The sequence below is a fragment of the Ictalurus furcatus genome, chromosome 7 (genome assembly GCF_023375685.1).
Source record: "Ictalurus furcatus strain D&B chromosome 7, Billie_1.0, whole genome shotgun sequence".
Taxonomy (NCBI): domain Eukaryota; kingdom Metazoa; phylum Chordata; class Actinopteri; order Siluriformes; family Ictaluridae; genus Ictalurus; species Ictalurus furcatus.
The window spans coordinates 31,633,733-31,653,831 of record NC_071261.1 but is presented as its reverse complement, the minus strand read 5'-3'; the positions used below and the strand labels follow the sequence as shown (position 1 = coordinate 31,653,831).

General features: G+C 40.7%; 2 protein-coding genes across 2 annotated transcripts; both read right to left on the bottom strand.

Moving 5' to 3' along the window:
- Positions 1–2,914: 2,914 nt before the first annotated feature.
- Positions 2,915–8,307, bottom strand: LOC128610481 (E3 ubiquitin-protein ligase TRIM39-like). Its single transcript, XM_053629820.1, has 7 exons — positions 8,227–8,307; positions 7,223–7,815; positions 7,027–7,122; positions 6,699–6,932; positions 6,451–6,598; positions 4,090–4,116; positions 2,915–3,940 (listed from the first exon to the last, which is right to left on the bottom strand). Exons 2-7 carry the CDS (start codon positions 7,811–7,813, stop codon positions 3,372–3,374), a joined length of 1,665 nt encoding a protein of 554 aa, XP_053485795.1. The 5' UTR covers positions 7,814–7,815; positions 8,227–8,307; the 3' UTR covers positions 2,915–3,371.
- A 2,303-nt stretch (positions 8,308–10,610) lies between these two features.
- Positions 10,611–18,420, bottom strand: LOC128610474 (zinc finger protein RFP-like). Its single transcript, XM_053629811.1, has 7 exons — positions 18,385–18,420; positions 17,171–17,517; positions 16,992–17,087; positions 14,443–14,676; positions 14,200–14,347; positions 12,757–12,783; positions 10,611–12,674 (listed from the first exon to the last, which is right to left on the bottom strand). Exons 2-7 carry the CDS (start codon positions 17,513–17,515, stop codon positions 12,118–12,120), a joined length of 1,407 nt encoding a protein of 468 aa, XP_053485786.1. The 5' UTR covers positions 17,516–17,517; positions 18,385–18,420; the 3' UTR covers positions 10,611–12,117.
- Between the last annotated feature and the right edge of the window lie 1,679 nt (positions 18,421–20,099).

Genomic DNA, 20,099 nt, shown 5'->3' with positions numbered 1-20,099 from the left:
TAAAGCATGCAAAAAATACTCGTTTGCTGATAAACCCCAGTGGCTAGACATGCTACCAAAGGGATTTATGAACATCTTGCCAGCCTTACTCACCCATAAGAAGGCAATCTGTAAAACAGTGCTGGATGAACTGCGGCGCTCTGGAAAATCACCAAATGATATGGCCAACCAGCTGTCTGGGGTGCTTCACCTGAAGTACGAAAGAGCCCACCTAGCCTACCTGCTCAGCGTGCAGAACACCAGGGATGCTGAAGCAAGGCTGTATGGACAGAGGACCATCACTGAGGAAGGATGACACACTAGCACTCTTTGGGGGTTATGAGGACACTGATGGGCAGTATGGGGTGTCTGTGACTGCACACTATCTGGTGGAGTGCCTTCTTCAAGGATATCAGCGGCAGGAGGCAGCTCTTACTCAGGTCCTACAAGGCAGTTTTGGACAGGTGTTCAGGTCAGATCACACGCAGAGTTGCTAGAAAAGTGACTCTCATCTGGCACAATGTCATCCTACGCTGTGATGAATGAGAACTGGATGATCCTGACCTGGGTGAAGCTGCAATCTGAAAGTGAGCAGTCCTTAGAGTCAATGTACTGTTGGCTGGCCAATCGCTACAGTGCTGCTGGTATCCCCAAGACCAAGTACCAGTGGGTGGACAGATATGAATCATCACATCAAGTAGTGTAAGCGAAGATAATGAATATGTTTAACTGATTTTTTTTTATTTCCCTTTTGTGTACTTAGGGACTGCTGTGCCGCTTTCAGAGTCATGGACCCAGCACCTTATGAGCACCTGCAGTGGGACGCCTGGAGGACCACTGAAGCTATCGTGGCAGAGGCTACCTCAGAGAACCTCAAGAATTTATGTGCCACTTGCCTGGAGTACAATGAGAACATCATTGTTAAATTGGACTTATTTCACTGTATGCAGCGGTTCACCAGGGAGTGTGTGTCGGAGCACCATCCTCTGTATAGCTCCTTCTGTCAGTTCCTCTCTGCTGCCTTCTCTGTAGTGGATCGGAGCGACCTGGAGAAACTGAAAAAAGCATACATATTCTGTAGTATTGAGCCTGCTAATCCTGCCAAGCAGCACATCAGACAGTACTGACAAGAGGACAAAAGTGCCAAATCCCAGAGAGCTGGTCCAGAGAGTGGAAGAAGTGCTTCAACATTTCCACCTTGCAAAGGATCCCAACTACAGCTTCCTTTTTAAACCCTCACTGCTAAAGGTGTGGTGGATTCAGCGTGTACACATCCTTGGAGGCTGCCTGACTGACCCTGAGGTGGAGGAAGGAATCCTCTACAGACACGCGGGAACCTTACAGCTCAATCATGTAAAGGGTGATGGAGCTGCTGTGCCCATTTGGATCCCTGTCAGAGGCACCTCACAGCAGGAGGGGTTTCATTTCCACCAGGCTCAGTGAGTAACAGGCAATCGTGTCTCTCCTGAGCTGTTCCAGGCACAGGGAATGACTGGAATATGGCGCACTGGAATTATCAGCGGCTGGTCGACCTGAAGCAGCCTGGGGTCATCCTACCTGCAGTGTTTGACCCTGTGTTAATGATGAATTTAAACAGTGCCTCTGTGAGAGTGACAGGGCAGCCAAAATATCCAGGTTTACATACATCCAGCAGGGACACAGGAGAGAGGTTTGGCCTACGGTATGTGGAGCCAGCCCAGTGCCTCTTGACTTTGACAAACATAAGTGCAGGAAGTCAGCCCTAGGATTTGTGGAGATTCAAGAAGAGTCTTTATCTACATTTCAAATAGTTTTTAGAAAAAACAAGCTGTCGTGTGCTCCGGGCCAAAGAGGAAAAGGACCATCCAAGCTGTTATCAGCATCATGGTAAGGGGAGTGTGTCAGTGCCAATGGCATGGGTAACTTGCATATCTGTGAGGATGCAGAAAGCTATGTACACATTTTGGAGTATATGTGTATATATGCTGCCATCCTGAGCAGGACAACGCCAAACCAAATTCTGCCTGGATTACAAGCGCATAGTTGCGTAAGCAGAGACTGCAGGTGCTGGCATGGCCTGCCTTCAGTCCTGACCTGTCTCCAACTGACAATGTGTGGCCCATTTTGAAGCACAAAATAAGGCAACAAATGCCCCGTACAGTTGCACAGAATAACACTTAATAAGTGTTATTAAAAGAAAAGGTGATGTTACCCAGTGATACTGTCATGAATCAGGCCTCCGTGGTGCCTCCCACTCACCACCAGAGGGCACCATCACCCGAGTACTGACTACTCACTGGACTCCATTTCCCATAACACCACACCGGGACCTGATTACACACACGTTTCTCATCTCTATGGACTATTTAAGATGCACTCATACCCTCCATCCTTGCGAAGTCATGTTTTGCCTTGCGGACATTACTGAGCATTTCGTATGCTGTTTATCTTGCCTGTGTATGATTTCGGACTGTTTATGTGTTTTTGAACCTTCGCTGCCTGCGAAGTATCCGGACATGTGCAAATTAACACCGATAAACTCCTACAGAAATTGTTTACTTTGAGTTATTGCTTCTAAAGGAGGTTCTACATGGTACTGAATTATAGCGTGGACTTGATTTTCCCACCTGGTTTTAAATGTCGGTTTACTCATGGGAGAAACTTGTTTGTTTATAGAAGTTGATGAGGACCAACCAATTGTTATCTCGGCCCTGATAACTAAAACATAGAACTGAAGCAGGGTGTAATCCTGTTTGCCCTGAAAATCATTAACAAACCTATAAGAGCAACAACACTCACATATTAGTAAAATGTACAATACAATTCACAATTAATAAATGTACCATTGATCGTTAATATAGTTTGTCAAAATGTTGTGCAAATGCAATCAATGCAAAAATATTTGAGAAAAAAATCTAGAAAGCAATCTAAGCATTACAGTAAGTTTGTAGCAGTAGTAGTACGTTTTAAAGATGACGATGGTTATTAAATATGTAAAGGCTACATGACTGAATCAAAGCTTTTCCATAATTATTTGCAAGAGGGTCTTACTATGCTTTTATATTTTGATTTTTTCAATACAAAAGATTTCACCACGTTTATTACTCTCCATAGACAATATTTGCCTTTCTCTCATGTTAACTCTAAACAGATTAAAGCGTATTTCAGAGAACAGCCAACAACAGAAACCCAAATAGATCACATTGTAACAATCAAATTGTAACAGTTGTAACAATTAAAATATTGTGTCGATAGATTTCCTATAGTCCTTACAGACGATTTTGATTGACTGATTTTTGACTGAAATTTTTTTTTTTACTTTTATACATCAGAGAAAAGAAAAAAAAAAAATCAAACCTTATCTTCTAACCTTAAAAGCAGTTGTGTAATTTCAGAGTATATAGGTTTAATTCTTATTGTGTAAAGTCGGTTTCTGTGGAAAGATAATGTTCAATAGATGTGATGATCAGCGGTGCTGAGTTTTTACCTCCAGTAAGACAAGGGCCGAAGAATGGATAGAGTTTCTCAGTGAAAGTCTGACCAGTGAAAGTGTAAATATGAGACTTGGCCTCAACATCATAGAATGAGACCAAACCTTCCTCATAATCCACAAAGACCCCCACCTTCTGAGGAGCCTGTTTCAGTGTAAGGGGGATGAGTGGAGATTCACAAGCCTTATATTCAGACTTATTTCTCAGCATCATAATCCAGTATCCATTCTTTGGACTGTATGTAATTTCCCCCTTCCTGTTAATGGACTTTTGGACCACTCCTAAATCCCAAGCTGTTTTCCCTCTGACCTGCACATCATAGTAAAATCTCCCTGAGGAGAATCCCTCCTTTCCCAGAACATTGATACAACGCTTAAACCTCTCTGGGTTATCAGGAACATTCTGTCCTTTGTTGCCACATCTCACTTGCTTCCTGTTATTAGACAGGATAAGTTTAGAATTTGCTGTATCAGGATCCAGAGTCACTTCCACTGTGAGAAAGAGAAATGGCCCATGTCAATATTATTCATTTACATTTACATTTATTCGTTTAGCAGACGCTTTTATCCAAAGCGACTATTCAGAGTATAATAGCAAATACAGGTATATGTAGTTATTTAAGGAATGAAAGCTAACATACCTGCATATTGTTGAAATATCTTCAGTTCTATTTGAGAAAAAAAAAAAATCACCTTTACGCACTGGCCAGTTATAAGAATAATCTTTAATAATCTAAATGTTTTTAGAAAATGGAAAGGCAGGACAAACAAAATCATTAGATGTTAATGTAAACATATCATATTAGTTAGACCAGGGGTTCCCGAACTTTTCCAGGGCAAGGCCCCCCAAATGGCATTAACATTTGATTGAGCCCCCCCCTTTTGCAAGATGTCTTTAAAACACATTAAAAATACAGACTACTGAATATATCCCCCTTTTTTATTATTATTAATAATTACATCTTACATCTTTAGATTACATTACATTAGGAATTGATTGTGTGTGTGTGTGTGTGTGGTTGTCTGAAAGTGAGAAAGAGAAAACATACTAGTGGGAGGGATGGGCACACCAAATTGATTAGGCCCCCCGGGCGCCCCCTGGTGGCCCCCACTTTGAAAACCACTGAGTTAGGCTATTAGGTACACTGGGTAGTTAAACCAGCCAACTAACAGATATACATATGCATACTGGGTTCTTCTTTTCATATTAGGACATGGATGTTGAGGAGTTCCTCAAATCATATTTCTTCTGCTATCCTGTTAAAATTTCTCCCTATGTGAGAGACATCTGTGAAGGACCTGCTGCACTCCCCCTTGGCTTGTGGGTCTACATGTGGTGTTGCCTTGCTGGGTAGAAAGAGTTTAAATCCCTATCCACAGCTGCATAAGGGCTGTGTCTGATTTGAGGAAGCCTGGCCAGGCACCACAGGTGCACCTGCACCTTCACAAATTGTAAAGGATGAGCTCCCCTTCCACAAGTTGGAGAAAGACCCCTTCTCCAGTGGTCTGCCCATATACACTGTAATGCTGCATTCGTAGTACCTTGCAAGTGGTGATTGGCAAGTTTTAATAATGTCACTTCCCACCTCTGCACGTTCAACATGCGAAGTGGAAAAAAAACATGGATGCCTCTTCAAAAATCTGTCTTTTATTTGTTCTGTCAGAGCACATAAGGCTAATAAAAGGCTACTTTAAGTGCATTTTTACAGCTACATGCCTGTGTGGCTATTGGTTCTGTTCTACTGTAGTGAACTTCAAACATTCCTGCAACATTTTGGACTGAAATTGCAGTACATCAACAACAGCAGACAACAGGAAGTAGTTTAGCAACACGCTAGCAGGATAACGTTAGTGATAACTCTAATGTTGATGATTACCTTCTCTAAACAGCAATTAGTATGGTCAATGTTATAGATTTACCCAATTATTGTGTCTGTATGTTAACTCATCTAAAGCCAGTACTGCTATACTGTAAACTGATTTAAAAGTCGAGAAGGGATTATTTACACTGTTCACAGTGTGTCCAACCATGTTGATTTGATGTCACTCAGACTACCCCAAGCTGCCGAGTTGAAACTGCAAATTCAGGGGCGTGTTCTGTAGTTTTACTGGTTGTACGCAGTTGCACCTTCACCTCGAAGGCAACATAAGTTCAAATTGGCTGAGAGGAGAGAAAAGACATTTAGGACCCTTGCTGCAAGAAATACGGGTCTGTATGTGGCCTGGAAAATGGAGGCAGAAAAGTTGTCCATTTTATTACGGGCCTGGCTGTTGAGAGTTCAGTAGCTGATTCCCCCATGCAATGGGATGACATGTCTTTGCCCTTCAGGCCAGAGAGACCATGCTTCAGCTTAAGTGCTTCCCTCCAGTGAGTCTTCATGTGCATGACACATGAGGGTGGACCAGGAGGTGTTTCCTAGACCTAGGGGAGGGCCCAGTGGGAGCCTGCTCATTGACATCAATGAGGATTCCAAACAGTTGAAAAATAGTCAACCTGCTGGAAAATGGGGCTTGGATGGGAGGAATCATCCTCATTGTACTGAGAGCACGACAAGCTGGTTTGCAACTGTGGCATTCTAGTATGGAAGCTCACTAGCTGTGACAGACAGGGAGGTACCCTAAGCTACGCAAGTAGCCTGAAATGACTAGTTAATGGAGCAAGTGTGTTAGTGTAGCAGGATAATCAATATCACACTGGGGACTGTATTGCAATGATAATTATGCCTGGTGGAGAATAATCTAAAGGGATCCTATGAACAGTTGAATGAAAGCTCGTGTTGAAATGGATTTGGACAATAAGAGAGTAATGAGAGTTTGCACCATGGGGGAGTGTGACCAGGTTCTATATGTCTGCAGGCAGGGCATTGGATGCATGCTTCTATCTGTCAGCAATCGGGTAGGGATGTCCCTCTCACTGGTGGATCTCAAACATGAGATGATGAAAGAGAACCCATTAAAGCACACCACAATTTCTTACGGATGATGCAGTTACAAGAGCTTACCGATCTCTGGAAGTCTTTTGATCTCCTCATTCAGAGACTCCTGAAGCTGACGCAGGGTTCTCCTCAGTGTCTCCACATTCAGACGAGAATTATTTCTGACATCATTCCAATTTTTGTTGTGTAGAGGTCCATGCAGAAACGGGTAAATCTACAGTACAGCAGGAGAAAGGAGAACTCCCTCAGCATGGGGACTGCTGTTCTGTCATGTGCTGCATGATATTACTATTGAGAAAAGGAACATCTCTAACCTGTAGGAACTTGAGGTGATCCTGTGTATGTAAGAGCTGCTCCATTTCATTGTTTTTCTTTTTTAGTTCAAGAACTTCCTCCTCCAGCTCTCTAATGAACTGTTCTGCTTGCCTCTCTGTTGTTTTCTGCTTTTCTTCCATCACCTTAAGCAGGTCGGCCTGGCTTCGTTCAATACAGCGCATCAGAGCACTGAACATCTTCATGCTTTCTGTTTTTTCCTTGTCTGTGTGTTTCTAACACAGGAATATACATGTTATTTTTCTGATGGAGAATTCAAAGTAGTTCGTAATCACTACGAGACATTTCAGAGACTTGGTTTTGACTCACTTTATTGAGTTCTGTAGACTGTTTGAGCTCCTCAATCTTTTCCTGTCGGTTCTGGATCATCTTCTGAACATGTTTCTGTGTCTCCACAAGGTGACTCTAATGCAACGATACAAATATGATACCACCCGTTAGAAGTGATTCATTTGCGGATGTATAAACAACAAATACATTTTCTTAGACTATATAAATGTCTCACCTTCTTCTCTTGACTTTCCTCCTCTATAGGAACAGTGTTGTGATTCTTGTGGTCTCCCAAAATACAGAACTGGCACAAACGCATCTGGTCGTCTCTACAGAACACCTCCAGGGGTCGCTCATGTTTCTGGCAGATGTAGTCCTCCAGGTTCTCCACAGGGTCAATTAGTTTGTGTTTTTTTAATTTAGGTGTAGTTTTATGGGGCAGCAGATGAGTAATACATAAAGAAACCCCACAGTCCAGACAGGACCTTAGAGCCTCAAGCTTTTCCTTAGTGCAGGTGTCACAGAGAACCCCGTTAGGTTTTAGGTACGAAGGTTGATCTGCAGTGCTGCTGGGTTTCACTTGAACTGACATTTTAAACTGAGCACTCAGTTCAGAAATAAAAGTATTTACACGCAGCTCAGGTCTTTTGGGGAAATCCGCTGTGCACATTGGACACTGGTAATGTGAACGTTTGTCCCAGAACTGGTTCAGACAGATCTTACAGAAGTTGTGTCCACATGGAGTAGAGACTGGATCGGTGAACACATCCAGACAGATGGAGCACTGCAGCTGCTCTTCATATAAGAGACTGCTAGAGGACGCCATAACTAACAGAGGAACATTTTTTTTTTTTTAGATGATTATAAACATGCCCATTTTGCTGATTTTCCAGAAACATGTAAATATTAAAATAGTCTTACCCTTATGAAATGTAAAGAAATTAAAACAAATAGCATTTAGCACCTTTCCTAAAACCTGTTTCTCTACCTACTTGATACAAGGAATACATTCTCTAGATGGGATAGCCTCACCACTCCCATAATTTTATTTATTTATTTACACTTTTTTTAAAATTTATTTTTAGTAACATTACAACAAAACAGGTAAGCATTGGGACTTTTTAATCAGGTTGAATAAACCACACCACAATCCAGTCAGTATTAGAAATGTGCTGAAGAGGTTGTGACAGTAGCATGCAATAAAAGAAAAGAAATCTTAGATGCATTATGTTGTATTACCTCTCCGCCCCTGTCCCTTTTTTCCTTTTTCTTGCTCCCTCAAACGTTACCTGCCGTGGATTTAGTCGCGTTGATAAAAACCGTAGGTGCCTTAACGTGGAGATGGTGTTCCGACAAAGGCATCTGTACTCTGGTTATAAACTGGTTAGACGGTTAATGATTGCCTATCACGAAAACATCATGAAACCACTCCCAGTGTTTTTGTTTTTCCTTTTGTTGGTAGACATCCATGTGGAGTGCCCCGTAATACATTTCTCCAGAGCATCTTAGGAATGATTCAAGAGTGACAATTATGAGAGAATGAGACCTGTGAGTCAGAGGGGTGGTTCTTTACTCTTTGTCTGCCCGGTAAATAGCTCTGATGACAGTGTGCAAGTGCAGCGCCAGAATGAGGTGTGATTAAAAATCAACAAAAGGTCAAGTATGTATTATTTACATAAGTATGTCAGGTGTTCAGCTACACATCATTTAAAAAACAAAGATGTTATTGAGAACATTGTTCCAGCCTACCAAGTCTGCCTAAAGAAAACGCCTCCTCGACTAGAAATTTCAACTCATCAGCTTTGGGTAGTGAGCTACCAGTCATCTACGAGTTCCTTCCCTGTATACTGACTGATGTCAAATCAACATGGCCGCTCACACTGTGAACAGTCCCCCTTCTCTACTTTTAAATTAGTTTATAGCAGTATTGGCTTTAAATCAGTTAATATACAGACACAGTACTTGGTTGAATCTATAACACTGACCATACTAATCGCTGTTTTGAGAAGGTAACAATTAACCTTTGAGTTATCATTCATATAAGTAACGTTAGATGGCTAGCTTGTTGCTAATGCTACTTGCTGTTGTTGATGTACTGCAATTTCAGTCCAAAATGTTGCATGAATGTTTGAAGTTCACTATAATAGAACAAAACCAATAGCCACTCAGGCCTGTAACTATAAAAGTGCAGATAAAGTAGCTTTATACATTTTTGATGGGAAATGACATCATTACAACTTGCAAATTAGCACTTACAAGGCACCAGATATAGTGTTAGATGATAATGGTGCAGCTCCAGAGTCCCATTTTTCATCCTGATCTCGAGTTGCTGTCTGTATGGAGCTTTGCATGTTCTCCTAATATCCATGTAGATTTTCTCGAGGTTCTCCATTTACCTTCAACCTCCCCAAAACATACCTAGGTGTGAATGTGTTCCCAGGATAGACTCCAGATCCACTGGGACCCTAACAAAAATAAAGCACTTACCGAAGTGTTTGTAACCAAATCGAATCCCCTAACTTTCCCATGTTAAACCAACATTGTACAGCAGTTACAGGTAATGCATAGAGGCTCCTGGACACTAAGGATCCATCATGGATCAGGTGTAACCTTACCTTTGAGATTATTGGATGGTTGATCTCACCTGGCTGGCTTTTAAAAGGTGCCCCTCAGTGCTTCAGTTTAAAGCCACTTGGGATTTTGTATCTGTAGACCAAATCAGGTAGCATTGATATTGTAGAATTCTACCCTAGAATTCTCTTACCTGTGTACGGAACAGAGCTTGTGAATTTGAAGTTTGTCTGTGGAGATACATACTCTGCATACTCTGCATACTGTGCATTCTACTTGTGGAACATTTCAGTGATTTGGTTGTCTGATCTTCGAGCCTGTACTAAATTTTAGCTTGGTTGTCACTTTGGACATTAATTTGTTTGTGCTTTTAATGGCAGTAGTGTATGTGTGTGTGTGTGTGTGTGTGTGTGTGTGTGTGTGTGGATTAGTGTTCAGAGCACAATTAGTCCTAGCAACTGTCCAAGATTATTTTTTGACTACACGCTTCACAATGGTATTAAGAGACCCTGGAGACCCGCAGAAGAAAAAACAAAACTGCCAGGACAGGTGTCCAGATGTGTATGTGTTTCTAACTGAAAGATGAGAGCGTAACATACTATAAGAAGGTTGACAGCTCTGGGACAGAAGCTATTCTTCCTAAGTCCTGCAGTGCAAGCGCTGATATACCTGTAATGCCTTACAGCGGGCAAGAGAGTGAAGAGGGGATGGCAGGGGTGTGTTGGAGATGTTCTCAAGAGCAGGCAGCAGGGCTCTAATTATTATAGGAGCACTACTGAAAGAGGGTATTCCTCTCTACCACAGTGGCATCATATTGAGATATAGTAGGTGAGTGTGCTTTGGATGGTGCAGCAGTGACCTCAGAAAGTAGTCACTGTTGTGTCTTATATATCAGTGTTAATTGTGCATGACTCTTATGGACGCCCATGAATTTGAAGCTTGAGACTCTTTCTATATATGGTGCAGGTGCTTGCACCCCCCCCCCCCCCCCCAAACCAGACACTATGGTTAAATAAAAAGCTGTAATGAATGTTGAGTTTTACAGTAGTTCTGCCATATCGCAAATAATGTACATTCTGTTGCATAGATCCTCGGAGTATGTACGAAATTTTGAAGAGCTTCATTTGTTTACTCCAGGCCCTTTTCATGTTCATGGATAACATGAATACTATTTACTGCTCCTGCTAGGTGCCTACTTTAATGGATTCGTTTCCATGGATTTTTTCACAAGTAACACATGGTTTTATTTATTTATCACATTTTATTCACATGATGTCACACATTTACTTGAATTCACGTGTGCAATTTCAGGGCACAACGTGTTGAAATGTACTTTCACAAATCTCGCACTTGAATTTCTGCATTGTAATACTCAGAGAAATCTTCTTCTTTCCGTGTCGAGGTTCCACTTCATAGCGGAACCATCGTGGTGGAAGGATTCGCCGCTCAGCAGTATGATACTGAACGTTGCTCAGGGTGCGCCAGGGGAGGCTCCTTCTGTGCACACCCATTCACACACCCATTCACGGTAGTTCAATCCGCCTACCGTGCATGTCTTTGGACTGGGGGAGGAAACCGGAGTAGCCAGAGGAAACCCCCGCAGCACGGGGAGAACATGAAAACTCCACACACACAGGGCCACGGTGGGAATCAAACCCCCGGACCCTGGAGGTGTGAGACGAACGTGCTAACCACTAAAAGCCACAGTGCGCCCTCAGAGAAATATCACATACACATAACAGTTACACCCGAATAATAAAATAACAAAAAAAAAATAAAGAAATTAAACAGCTTGGAAGGAAAAAAAATGTGACCAAGACAAACCCGATAAAGCTAAAAAAAATAATAAACTTACACCAGTACTGAATGAGGTAAGTACGATAACAAAACAATAGTGTTGCCTTCATCATGCTAGCTAACTGTTTAAAAGCTCTTTTGCATTTAGTAAATGAAACTTCAAGCAGTTCCACACATAAACCAGTCGAAGTGGGAGACTGATATACATCTGGGGAGTCAGAATATATTTTAGGTGACGAGCTACATTATACTTAGTCCAATGTCAAGAAGGCCAGACCAATAACACACACATACACACACAATATAGTTTGCAAAATGTTTTACGAATGAAAAACTTAAATGTTTTAACTGCAAAAATATTCACACCCAGTGCTGTGAAAGTCCTAACTAGGTTCTTTTGGAAATACACATGGTTACAACATAAGAATGTTAGTTTGTAAATGAACAGTTAGAAATTAGCAAATTTTACTCACGAGTATATATTCAGTCAGTAGCTGAATTTATGTCCCTGAGTTCATTGATCTTTTTTCGTTTACAATTTGAATCTTTCAGTTTAATTAAAGTCCACGAAATGAAAATCCAAATTCATCTGTTGGGTTTGAATTAGAACCTGTACTGGGCCGGTCCTGCCCACGGGCCATATGGACAGTATACACTACATTAGATGGGACTGCTACAAATTCTATGTAGAAAACCTCCCTCTTAGTAGTATTTTTAATATAATATTACAGTGGTGCAAGCTTAACAGCACAGAGTTGATTTCTATGGAAGCATTATTTCAGTTTGAACAGGTGTGATGATCAGTGGTGCTGAGTTTTTGCCTCCATTATTGAGTGAAGGGCTGAAGAAGGGATAGATTTTTCCATTCAAAGTCTGACCAGTGAAAGAGTAGATAAGAGACTTGGTGTGAACATTATAGAAGGAGATCAGACCCTCTTCATAATGTACAAACACCCCCACCTTCTGAGGAGCCGGTTTCAAGGAGAGGGGAACAGGAGGAGAGTCACAAGCCTTATATTCAGTATTATTCCTCAGACATAAGACCCAGTATCCATTCTCAGTGCTGTATGTAATCTCCCCCTTCCTACTAACAGACTCCCGGGCCACTCCTATATCCCACTTAATCTTCCCGCTGACCTGCACCTCATAGTAAAATCTCCCTGAGGAGAATCCCTCCTTTCCCAGTATGCAGGGACAATGATCGAATCGCTTCTGGTTCTCGGGGAGGTTTTGTCGCAAGTCTCCATGTCTCACTTGTTTCATATCATCAGTCAGGATGAGAGCAGGACTTCCTGTATCAGGATCCAAAGTTACATCCACTGAGAGAAAAAGACAATTTCAACATTATAAAAATGTGAAATAATTAAAAGAACACTTTGTCATGTGTAAGAGGCCACACACCTGCATATTGCCGAATTCTCTTCAGTTCTGTTTGGAAAACATGAAAAGACATTGTTACTTTCTGTACAATATGAATATTTGCCTGTGAAGATCAGGATTGTTACACAATTAGAAAAATATAGACGTAAGCAGAGCTCATCAAGGTTCCCGCACTACTTTGCAAGCATTTACATTTGTTCAACTAGCTTTGTCTGCTACTATTGTTAATATTACTTCTTAATTTAAAACAGAGTTCATTCCAATTTTAGAAAATGACGCAATATTGAGTGTTGCGCCTAAAGACCATACATTTATCCATATCCTATCCAGGGGACTCGGGGCACCCCGCACAGGGTGCCGACCGATCACAGGGCACAATCGCACACACAATGGACAAGTTACAGATGCCAATCAGCCTACAACACATGTCTGTGGAAACCGGAATACCTGGAGGAAACGCCTGAAACATGGAGAGAACATGAAAACTCCATGCACACCAGATGCGAGAATCAAACCCCCAACCCTGGACAGGTGAGGCAAACATGCTAACCGCTAAGCCACTGTGCCCCACCAAAGCACAGTTAAAACCAAATTTACATATGTGCATATGTGAATATCTTACAAATGTGATTTTAGTCATTTATAGCCCTTATCCAGAGCAACTTACAGAAGTGTTGTGTAGTCTTAACTGAGTCTTTGTCCTCATGCTAGCACAAACAGGCCATGGTAGGCAAGCATCAGTGTTTCAGAGATAAAAAATAAATAAATAAATAAATAAATAAAATACAATGAAAAATATTTGGGTTAAAGTTCAAATTACTAATGAAATCATGTGAAAATTTCAATTGGCTCCTTAATTCTTTTCATTTTAATTATACACTATAGTGCTCTTAACAATGGACATTGTCACAAAGCATATTTATTGAAATATTGATGTAAATTTAAATCCACAATTGGTTAACTATTTACAATTTGGTACATGTTCCCCTGCTGCTTCCATCCGTGTACAGACCAAATTTCATAACAACACACCATTTTCATGGTAAATATTGGTCATAACATTTCCACTGGATGTGGCAACAGTATTTGTTGAATAATACATGAATCACTACTAGGATATGTTAGGATGGATTCCAAAGAAAGAACAAACCAAATCTTAGTATTCTCACATGAACAGTTTAGGGATTATATGTTGTTGTTGTTGTTGTTGTTGTTGTTTCAACTTTCCTTAGAATCACATTGACAGTGTAGTTCAACATTGTCGTTGAATCAGTTTTGTTTATATTGCCAAGGACAATACAGGAACATGGCCCTTTAGCACCACCATCTGGCAGCTACAGTGCTCTCACATTCCTCATTGTGGTCACTTTCTCTCACACAAGTTGAATTATGTGTATTACGTATTTTTCTCTTGAATTTTTTTTTTTTTTTTTTTGCCAAACCCCACACTTGAATAGTACTTACTAATCTCAGGAACCTTTTCCATTTCCTCATTGAGAGTTTTCTGAAGCTGAGACAGAGCTCTCCTCAGAGTCTCCAGACTCAGATGAGAGTTAATTGTGACGTCAGTCCAGTCCTGGGTGTGTGGAGGGCTGCACAGTGTCGGGTAAATCTACAGTACAGCAGGAGAGAGGAGAAATCCCTCAGCATGGGGACTGCTGTCCTGTCATGTGCTGCACTGCTATTGAGAAACAGAGGGACTCTGACCTGTAGGAGGTGGAGGTGATCCTCAGTGTGTGAGATCTGCTCCAGCTCAGTGTTTCTCCTCTTTAGCTCAGTGACTTCACACTGCAGATGTTTAATGAACTCTTCAGCCTGCCTCTCTGCTGCTTTCTGCTTCTCCTCCATCACCTTAAGCAGCTCAGCCTGGCTTCTCTCAATGCAGTGCATCAGAGCGCTAAAGATCTCTACAATGTTTGCTTTCTCCTTCTCTGTGTTTTTCTAATATGAGTTTTAAAAAAAAACAAAAAAAAACAAAGACAGCATTGGTTAAAGCAGTAAATGACCTTTGATTGGCCTCTGACCCGGGTTGTTTTCCTTTCCTTGTTCTATCTGATCTCAGTGCAGCTTTTGATACTACAGACAATATTCATTTAGCTAGACTAGAACATTCTCTTGGTGTGAAGGGGACAGCTTGTTTCTGGCTCAAATCTTATATGAATACCAGTATCAATTTCCATCCATCCATCTTCTATACCACTTATCCTCTTCAGGGTCACAGGGAAACCTGGAGCCTATCCCAGGGAGCATGGGGCACAAGGCGGGGTACACCCTGGACAGGGTGCCAATCCATCAATCGCTGGGCACACTCACATACACATTCACACACCCATTCATACACTACGGACACGCCAATCAGCCTACCATGCATATCTTTGGACTGGGGGAGGAAACCGGAGAACCCGGAGGAAACCCCCGCAGCACGGGGAGAACATGCAAACTCCACACACACAGGGCCACGGCAGGAATCGAACCCCGACCTTGGAGGTGTGAGGCGAACGTGCTAACCACTAAGCCAATTAGTATAAATACTAATTGTGACTTCTCTACGCATACAAAAGTAAAGTGTGGTGTTCCACGTCATTGTATTTTAGGGCCACTATTATTTTTTTCCCCATATACAGTGCCTTGCAAAAGTATTCACCCCCTAAAAAGTCATCAGATTCATCTGTATTACAAGTGACACTTACGCATTGTTCCAGCCAGTATTTTCTATTGCACCAATCTGCTCGTAAAATTAATTAAAGAAAAAGTAAACATTCATAATTTGCTTTAAAAAAAAAAAAAAAGAAAAAAAAACCTGAAAAATGCAGCTTGTATAAGTATTTGAAGCTTTTAGACTAGTACTTGGTAGAACCACCTTGTGCTTCAATAACAGCTTTAAATCTGTTGGGGTAACTTCCTACCAGCGTTGCACACTGTTTGGGAGTGATATTCACCCATTTTCCTGTCAGATTTCCACAAGGTTCCTCAGGTCAGATCAATTTTGTTTGCTGACTACAATGTTCAAACAGTGCCACAGATTTTCAGTGGTATTCAGATCTTGTCTTTAGCCACAACTGCATTCATTTGGCCTTGTATTGGGAACCATTGTCCTGCTAAAAGGTGAAGCTTCTCCCAAGCTTATTTTTATTGTCTTTTTTTTTTTTTTAGCAGAAAAACCTGAAGCAGGTTCTCTTGTAATATCCCCCTGTATTTTGCTCCATCTTTTCTCCCTTCCATTTTGACAAGAAGCCCTGGTTCTCAGGAAGAAAAGCCTCCACCACTATATTTCACTGTAGGGATGGTGTTAATTGATGCATTAGGTTTGCACCACAGGACTCCTTCAGAGTGACTGTTATCCTCACTGTTGCTTCCCTCACCAGTCTCTGTTTTGTTTTTGAAGTGAGTTTTGAGGGACAGTCTTGTCTAGGTAGTGCTTGGGCGGTGTGATGTAGCGTCTACTTCCTTACTATTGATCCAACAGTGCTTACTGGGATATCCAACCTCATAGATATAATTTTAAGTTTAAATTGAAGTTAAAAGCTTTAATTTTCCTAGAATGCTCACCTGCAAACTGACCGTTTCTTCAACGAGAGCTCAACTGAGGTGGTTTAGGTTCAGAAAATAGGAGCCGTTTTAATATTTCACAAGTGAAGGCCAATAAGTCAATTGTGTCCTCGTAAAACTATAAATTTCCTCTTGAGCTTCCGGATCCTAGGGTATTGAATACTTATGCAAGCGGCATTTTTCAGTTTCTGGTTTTCTTTGAAATACTTGCTGACCAGTACATAATTCTGACTTCAAAAATCTACTCTAAGAGAACATTAGTTTGCAATAAAGACTCTAGCAGGAGGAATGTGTGCGTTTATCATATGTCGTTCAGACAAATCTGATGAATTCCGGGGCGGTTGAATACTTTTGAAAGCGACAGGATATACTGCTATTGAATAACTCTTTGCTAACATGATAATACTAGCCACATCTGTGATGGAGACACAGAGCTGTATGTTTTAGACAAACTGATTGACAGAGGCATGCAAATAGGGTTCCCTAGTAATGCAACAGAAAAGTGTTGATAGGATGAGGTGATCTCATGGTCCTTTTAGTCATGTGTAAGGGGAATATTTTGTAAAATACACTAGTAACAGCACATTAGTTTAAAGTCAGAAATAAGTTCATGTTTGATGTATTTTTAATGACGTTTGTGGTAGCTGTTCCTTAAATGAAGTGTTAACGGTGGGATAGACGTAAGTGGGGTTTATAATGAGACTTACTTTACTGAGTTCTACAAAGGATTTGAGTTCTTGAATCTTCTTCAGTTGGTTTTGGATCATCTTCTGAATGTCTGCCTGTGTCTCACCAAGCTGGCTCTACGATGGGGCAAGATGCAAGTCATAATTCCATATTTGCATAATCTACAGATAGCTTTGTGCAATGTCTAAATGTCCCTTACCTTCTTCGCTCTAGACTCCTCCTCTATAGGAACAGTGTTGTGAGTTTTGTGGTCTTCCTTAGTACAGAAATGACACACACACATCTGGTCATCTCTACAAAACAGCTCGAGGGGCTTCTCATGTTTCTTGCATAAGTAATCCTCCAGGACCTCCACAGGTTCAATCAGTTTGTGCTTTTTGAGTTTTGCTACAGTTTTATGAGGCATCAGATGAGTGTAACAGAAAGAAACTCTACAGTCCAGACACGACTTTAGAGCGTCCAGCTGTTCCTCAGTGCAGTAATCACACAGAACCTTTTTAGACGCATTGGAAAGCTGATGTGCTGTGCTTCTGGAGGAAGCCATGACTGACAGAGGAGACCCAAAGATGCCATCAGTGTCTATCACATCTATTAATTCAGATTCAAGTATGCTTTATCTCTGATTCATGTTCGTCCTGTTCATTAGGTTCTATTTATTTTGTTTGTCAGTAAATCTTATCAAACATTTTAACAAATGGGACGACCTGTGCTCGATTTGGTCGAATTATTTCAAAATTATCCACCGTACAACTTACATTCAAGTTAAACTGGATAAACCTGGATGATTTGTATAAACCTTTTCACCATCTCATGCGTGACTCATTCTTAGAATGTTCTGGGTGTGCCTCAGGGGCTGTCAGATATATGCTCTGGTTCTACTGAAAATTTTAGCAGACGTATTTCATATAGAACTGCGGCGTAACTTTGAAATGGCACTTTAAGTTTCAGGACCAGAATGTCAATAATTAATCAATTAAATGATTGAGATTTCCTAGCACTAAGACACTGCTTTGCTTGACTGCATCCTTTACATTGCTTTCGTGGCTTCATACTGTTCCTCAAAGTAGATATGTCAAACGGTGGACCAAAACATGTCATGCACCCTGGGAATCATAGAATTTTCCAGAAAGCACCAAAACAACAATGATATTATAACAAATTGTAGATTTAATTGTTCAAAGTAATGTGCCTTAGTATTTCTGTTGTTCTTTTTAAAAGACACTGTAGTTGAGGAGGTATATATATATATATATATATATATATATATATATATATATATATATATATATATATATATATATATATATATATTTCAAAAAGATTGAAAGCATAATTATCTTTTAACATGTACAGTATATGCCTCAAAAGTAAAAAAAAAAACTGCTTAAATTAACAACAATAATTATTGTTTACCTGTAGTGGAATTAGTTCCTGAAAGAAAGACCAGAGCAGCTCCACACGGAAAAATTTAACTCATTAGGTTCATGCCACCTGACATACATCAAAAAGTCCCTCCCACCCTGGTGAGAAAAAAAGGGAGTAACGACATTATGAGAGCAGCACAGCAAGTTCAGACACATCGACGCTGTAATGCTGGATAATAAGAGCTAATAAACAAACAAAACAGGAACTTGGATAAGAGATCAAACAAATTAATAAGAAATCTAAACCTAGACTAGGTTCCTGTGAGACTGTAAGTTCCTGTGAGACTGTAAGTTACTTTAAGACACTACATTATTGTGAGACTGTAAGTTACTATGAGATCATAAATTCCTGTACACTACTGTAAGTTCCTGTAAGATTGTAAGTTACTATAAGTTCTTGTGAGATTGTAAGTTCCTGTAAGTTACTTTAAGACGATACGTTACTGTGAGACTAAGTTACTGTGAGACTGTAAATCACTGAGTCTGTAAGTTCCTGTGAGAATGTAAATCACTGAGTCTGTAAGTTCCTGTGAGAGTGTAAATCACTGAGTCTGTAAGTTCCTGTGAGACTGTAAATTACTGAGTCTGTAAGTTCCTGTGAGACTGTAAATCACTGAGTCTGTAAGTTCCTGTGAGAGTGTAAATCACTGAGTCTGTAAGTTCCTGTGAGACTGTAAATTACTGAGTCTGTAAGTTCCTGTGAGACTGTAAATCACTGAGTCTGTAAGTTCCTGTGAGAATGTAAATTACTGAGTCTGTAAGTTCCTGTGAGAGTGTAAATCACTGAGTCTGTAAGTTCCTGTGAGAATGTAAATTACTGAGTCTGTAAGTTCCTGTGAGAATGTAAATCACTGAGTCTGTAAGTTCCTGTGAGAATGTAAATCACTGAGTCTGTAAGTTCCTGTGAGAATGTAAATCACTGAGTCTGTAAGTTCCTGTGAGAATGTAAATCACTGAGTCTGTAAGTTCCTGTGAGAGTGTAAATTACTGAGTCTGAGTCTGTAAGTTCCTGTGGGACTGTAAGTTATTATAAGTTACTGTGAGACTGTAAATTACAGTACGTTACTGTGAGACTGTAAATTACTGAGTCTGTAAGTTCCTGTGAGACTGTAATTTACTGAGTCTGTAAGTTCCTGTGAGACTGTAATTTACTGAGTCTGTAAGTTCCTGTGAGACTGTAAATTACTGAGTCTGTAAGTTCCCCTGGGACGGTAAGTTACTATAAGTTCCTGTGAGACTGTAAATCACAGAGTCTGTAAGTTCCTGTGGGACTGTAAGTTACTATAAGTTCCTGTGACACTGTAAATCACTGAGTCTGTAAGTTCCTGTGAGACTGTACATCACTGAGTCTGTATGTTACTGTGAGACTGTAAATTACAGTACGTTACTGTGAGACTGTAAATCACTGAGTCTGTAAGTTCCTGTGGGACTGTAAGTTACTATAAGTTCCTGTGAGACTATAAATTACAGTAAGTTCCTGTGAGACTGTAAATTACTGAGTCTGTACGTTATTGTGAGACTGTAAATCACTGAGTCTGTAAGTTCCTGTGAGAGTGTAAATTACTGTACGTTACTGTGGGACTGTAAATCGGAGTCTGTAAGTTCCTGTGAGACTGTAAATCGGAGTCTGTAAGTTCCTGTGAGACTGTAAATGACTCAGTTTTTTCCCCCTAATAAAATAAAAAGTCACCCATTTCTCACTTC

Bases quoted from the DNA above. Each gene is read 5' to 3' on its own strand.
- LOC128610481 (XM_053629820.1), bottom strand. From the start codon at position 7,813: ATGGCGTCCTCTAGCAGTCTCTTATATGAAGAGCAGCTGCAGTGCTCC. The intron at 6,933-7,026 runs GTGAGTCAAAAC...TTCCTGTGTTAG, and splicing joins AGTCTACAGAACTCAATAAA to AAACACACAGACAAGGAAAA. The intron at 6,599-6,698 runs GTTAGAGATGTT...GCTGTACTGTAG, and splicing joins ATCACCTCAAGTTCCTACAG to ATTTACCCGTTTCTGCATGG.
- LOC128610474 (XM_053629811.1), bottom strand. From the start codon at position 17,515: ATGGCTTCCTCCAGAAGCACAGCACATCAGCTTTCCAATGCGTCTAAA. The intron at 14,677-16,991 runs GTAAGTCTCATT...AACTCATATTAG, and splicing joins CCTTTGTAGAACTCAGTAAA to AAAAACACAGAGAAGGAGAA. The intron at 14,348-14,442 runs GTCAGAGTCCCT...GCTGTACTGTAG, and splicing joins ATCACCTCCACCTCCTACAG to ATTTACCCGACACTGTGCAG.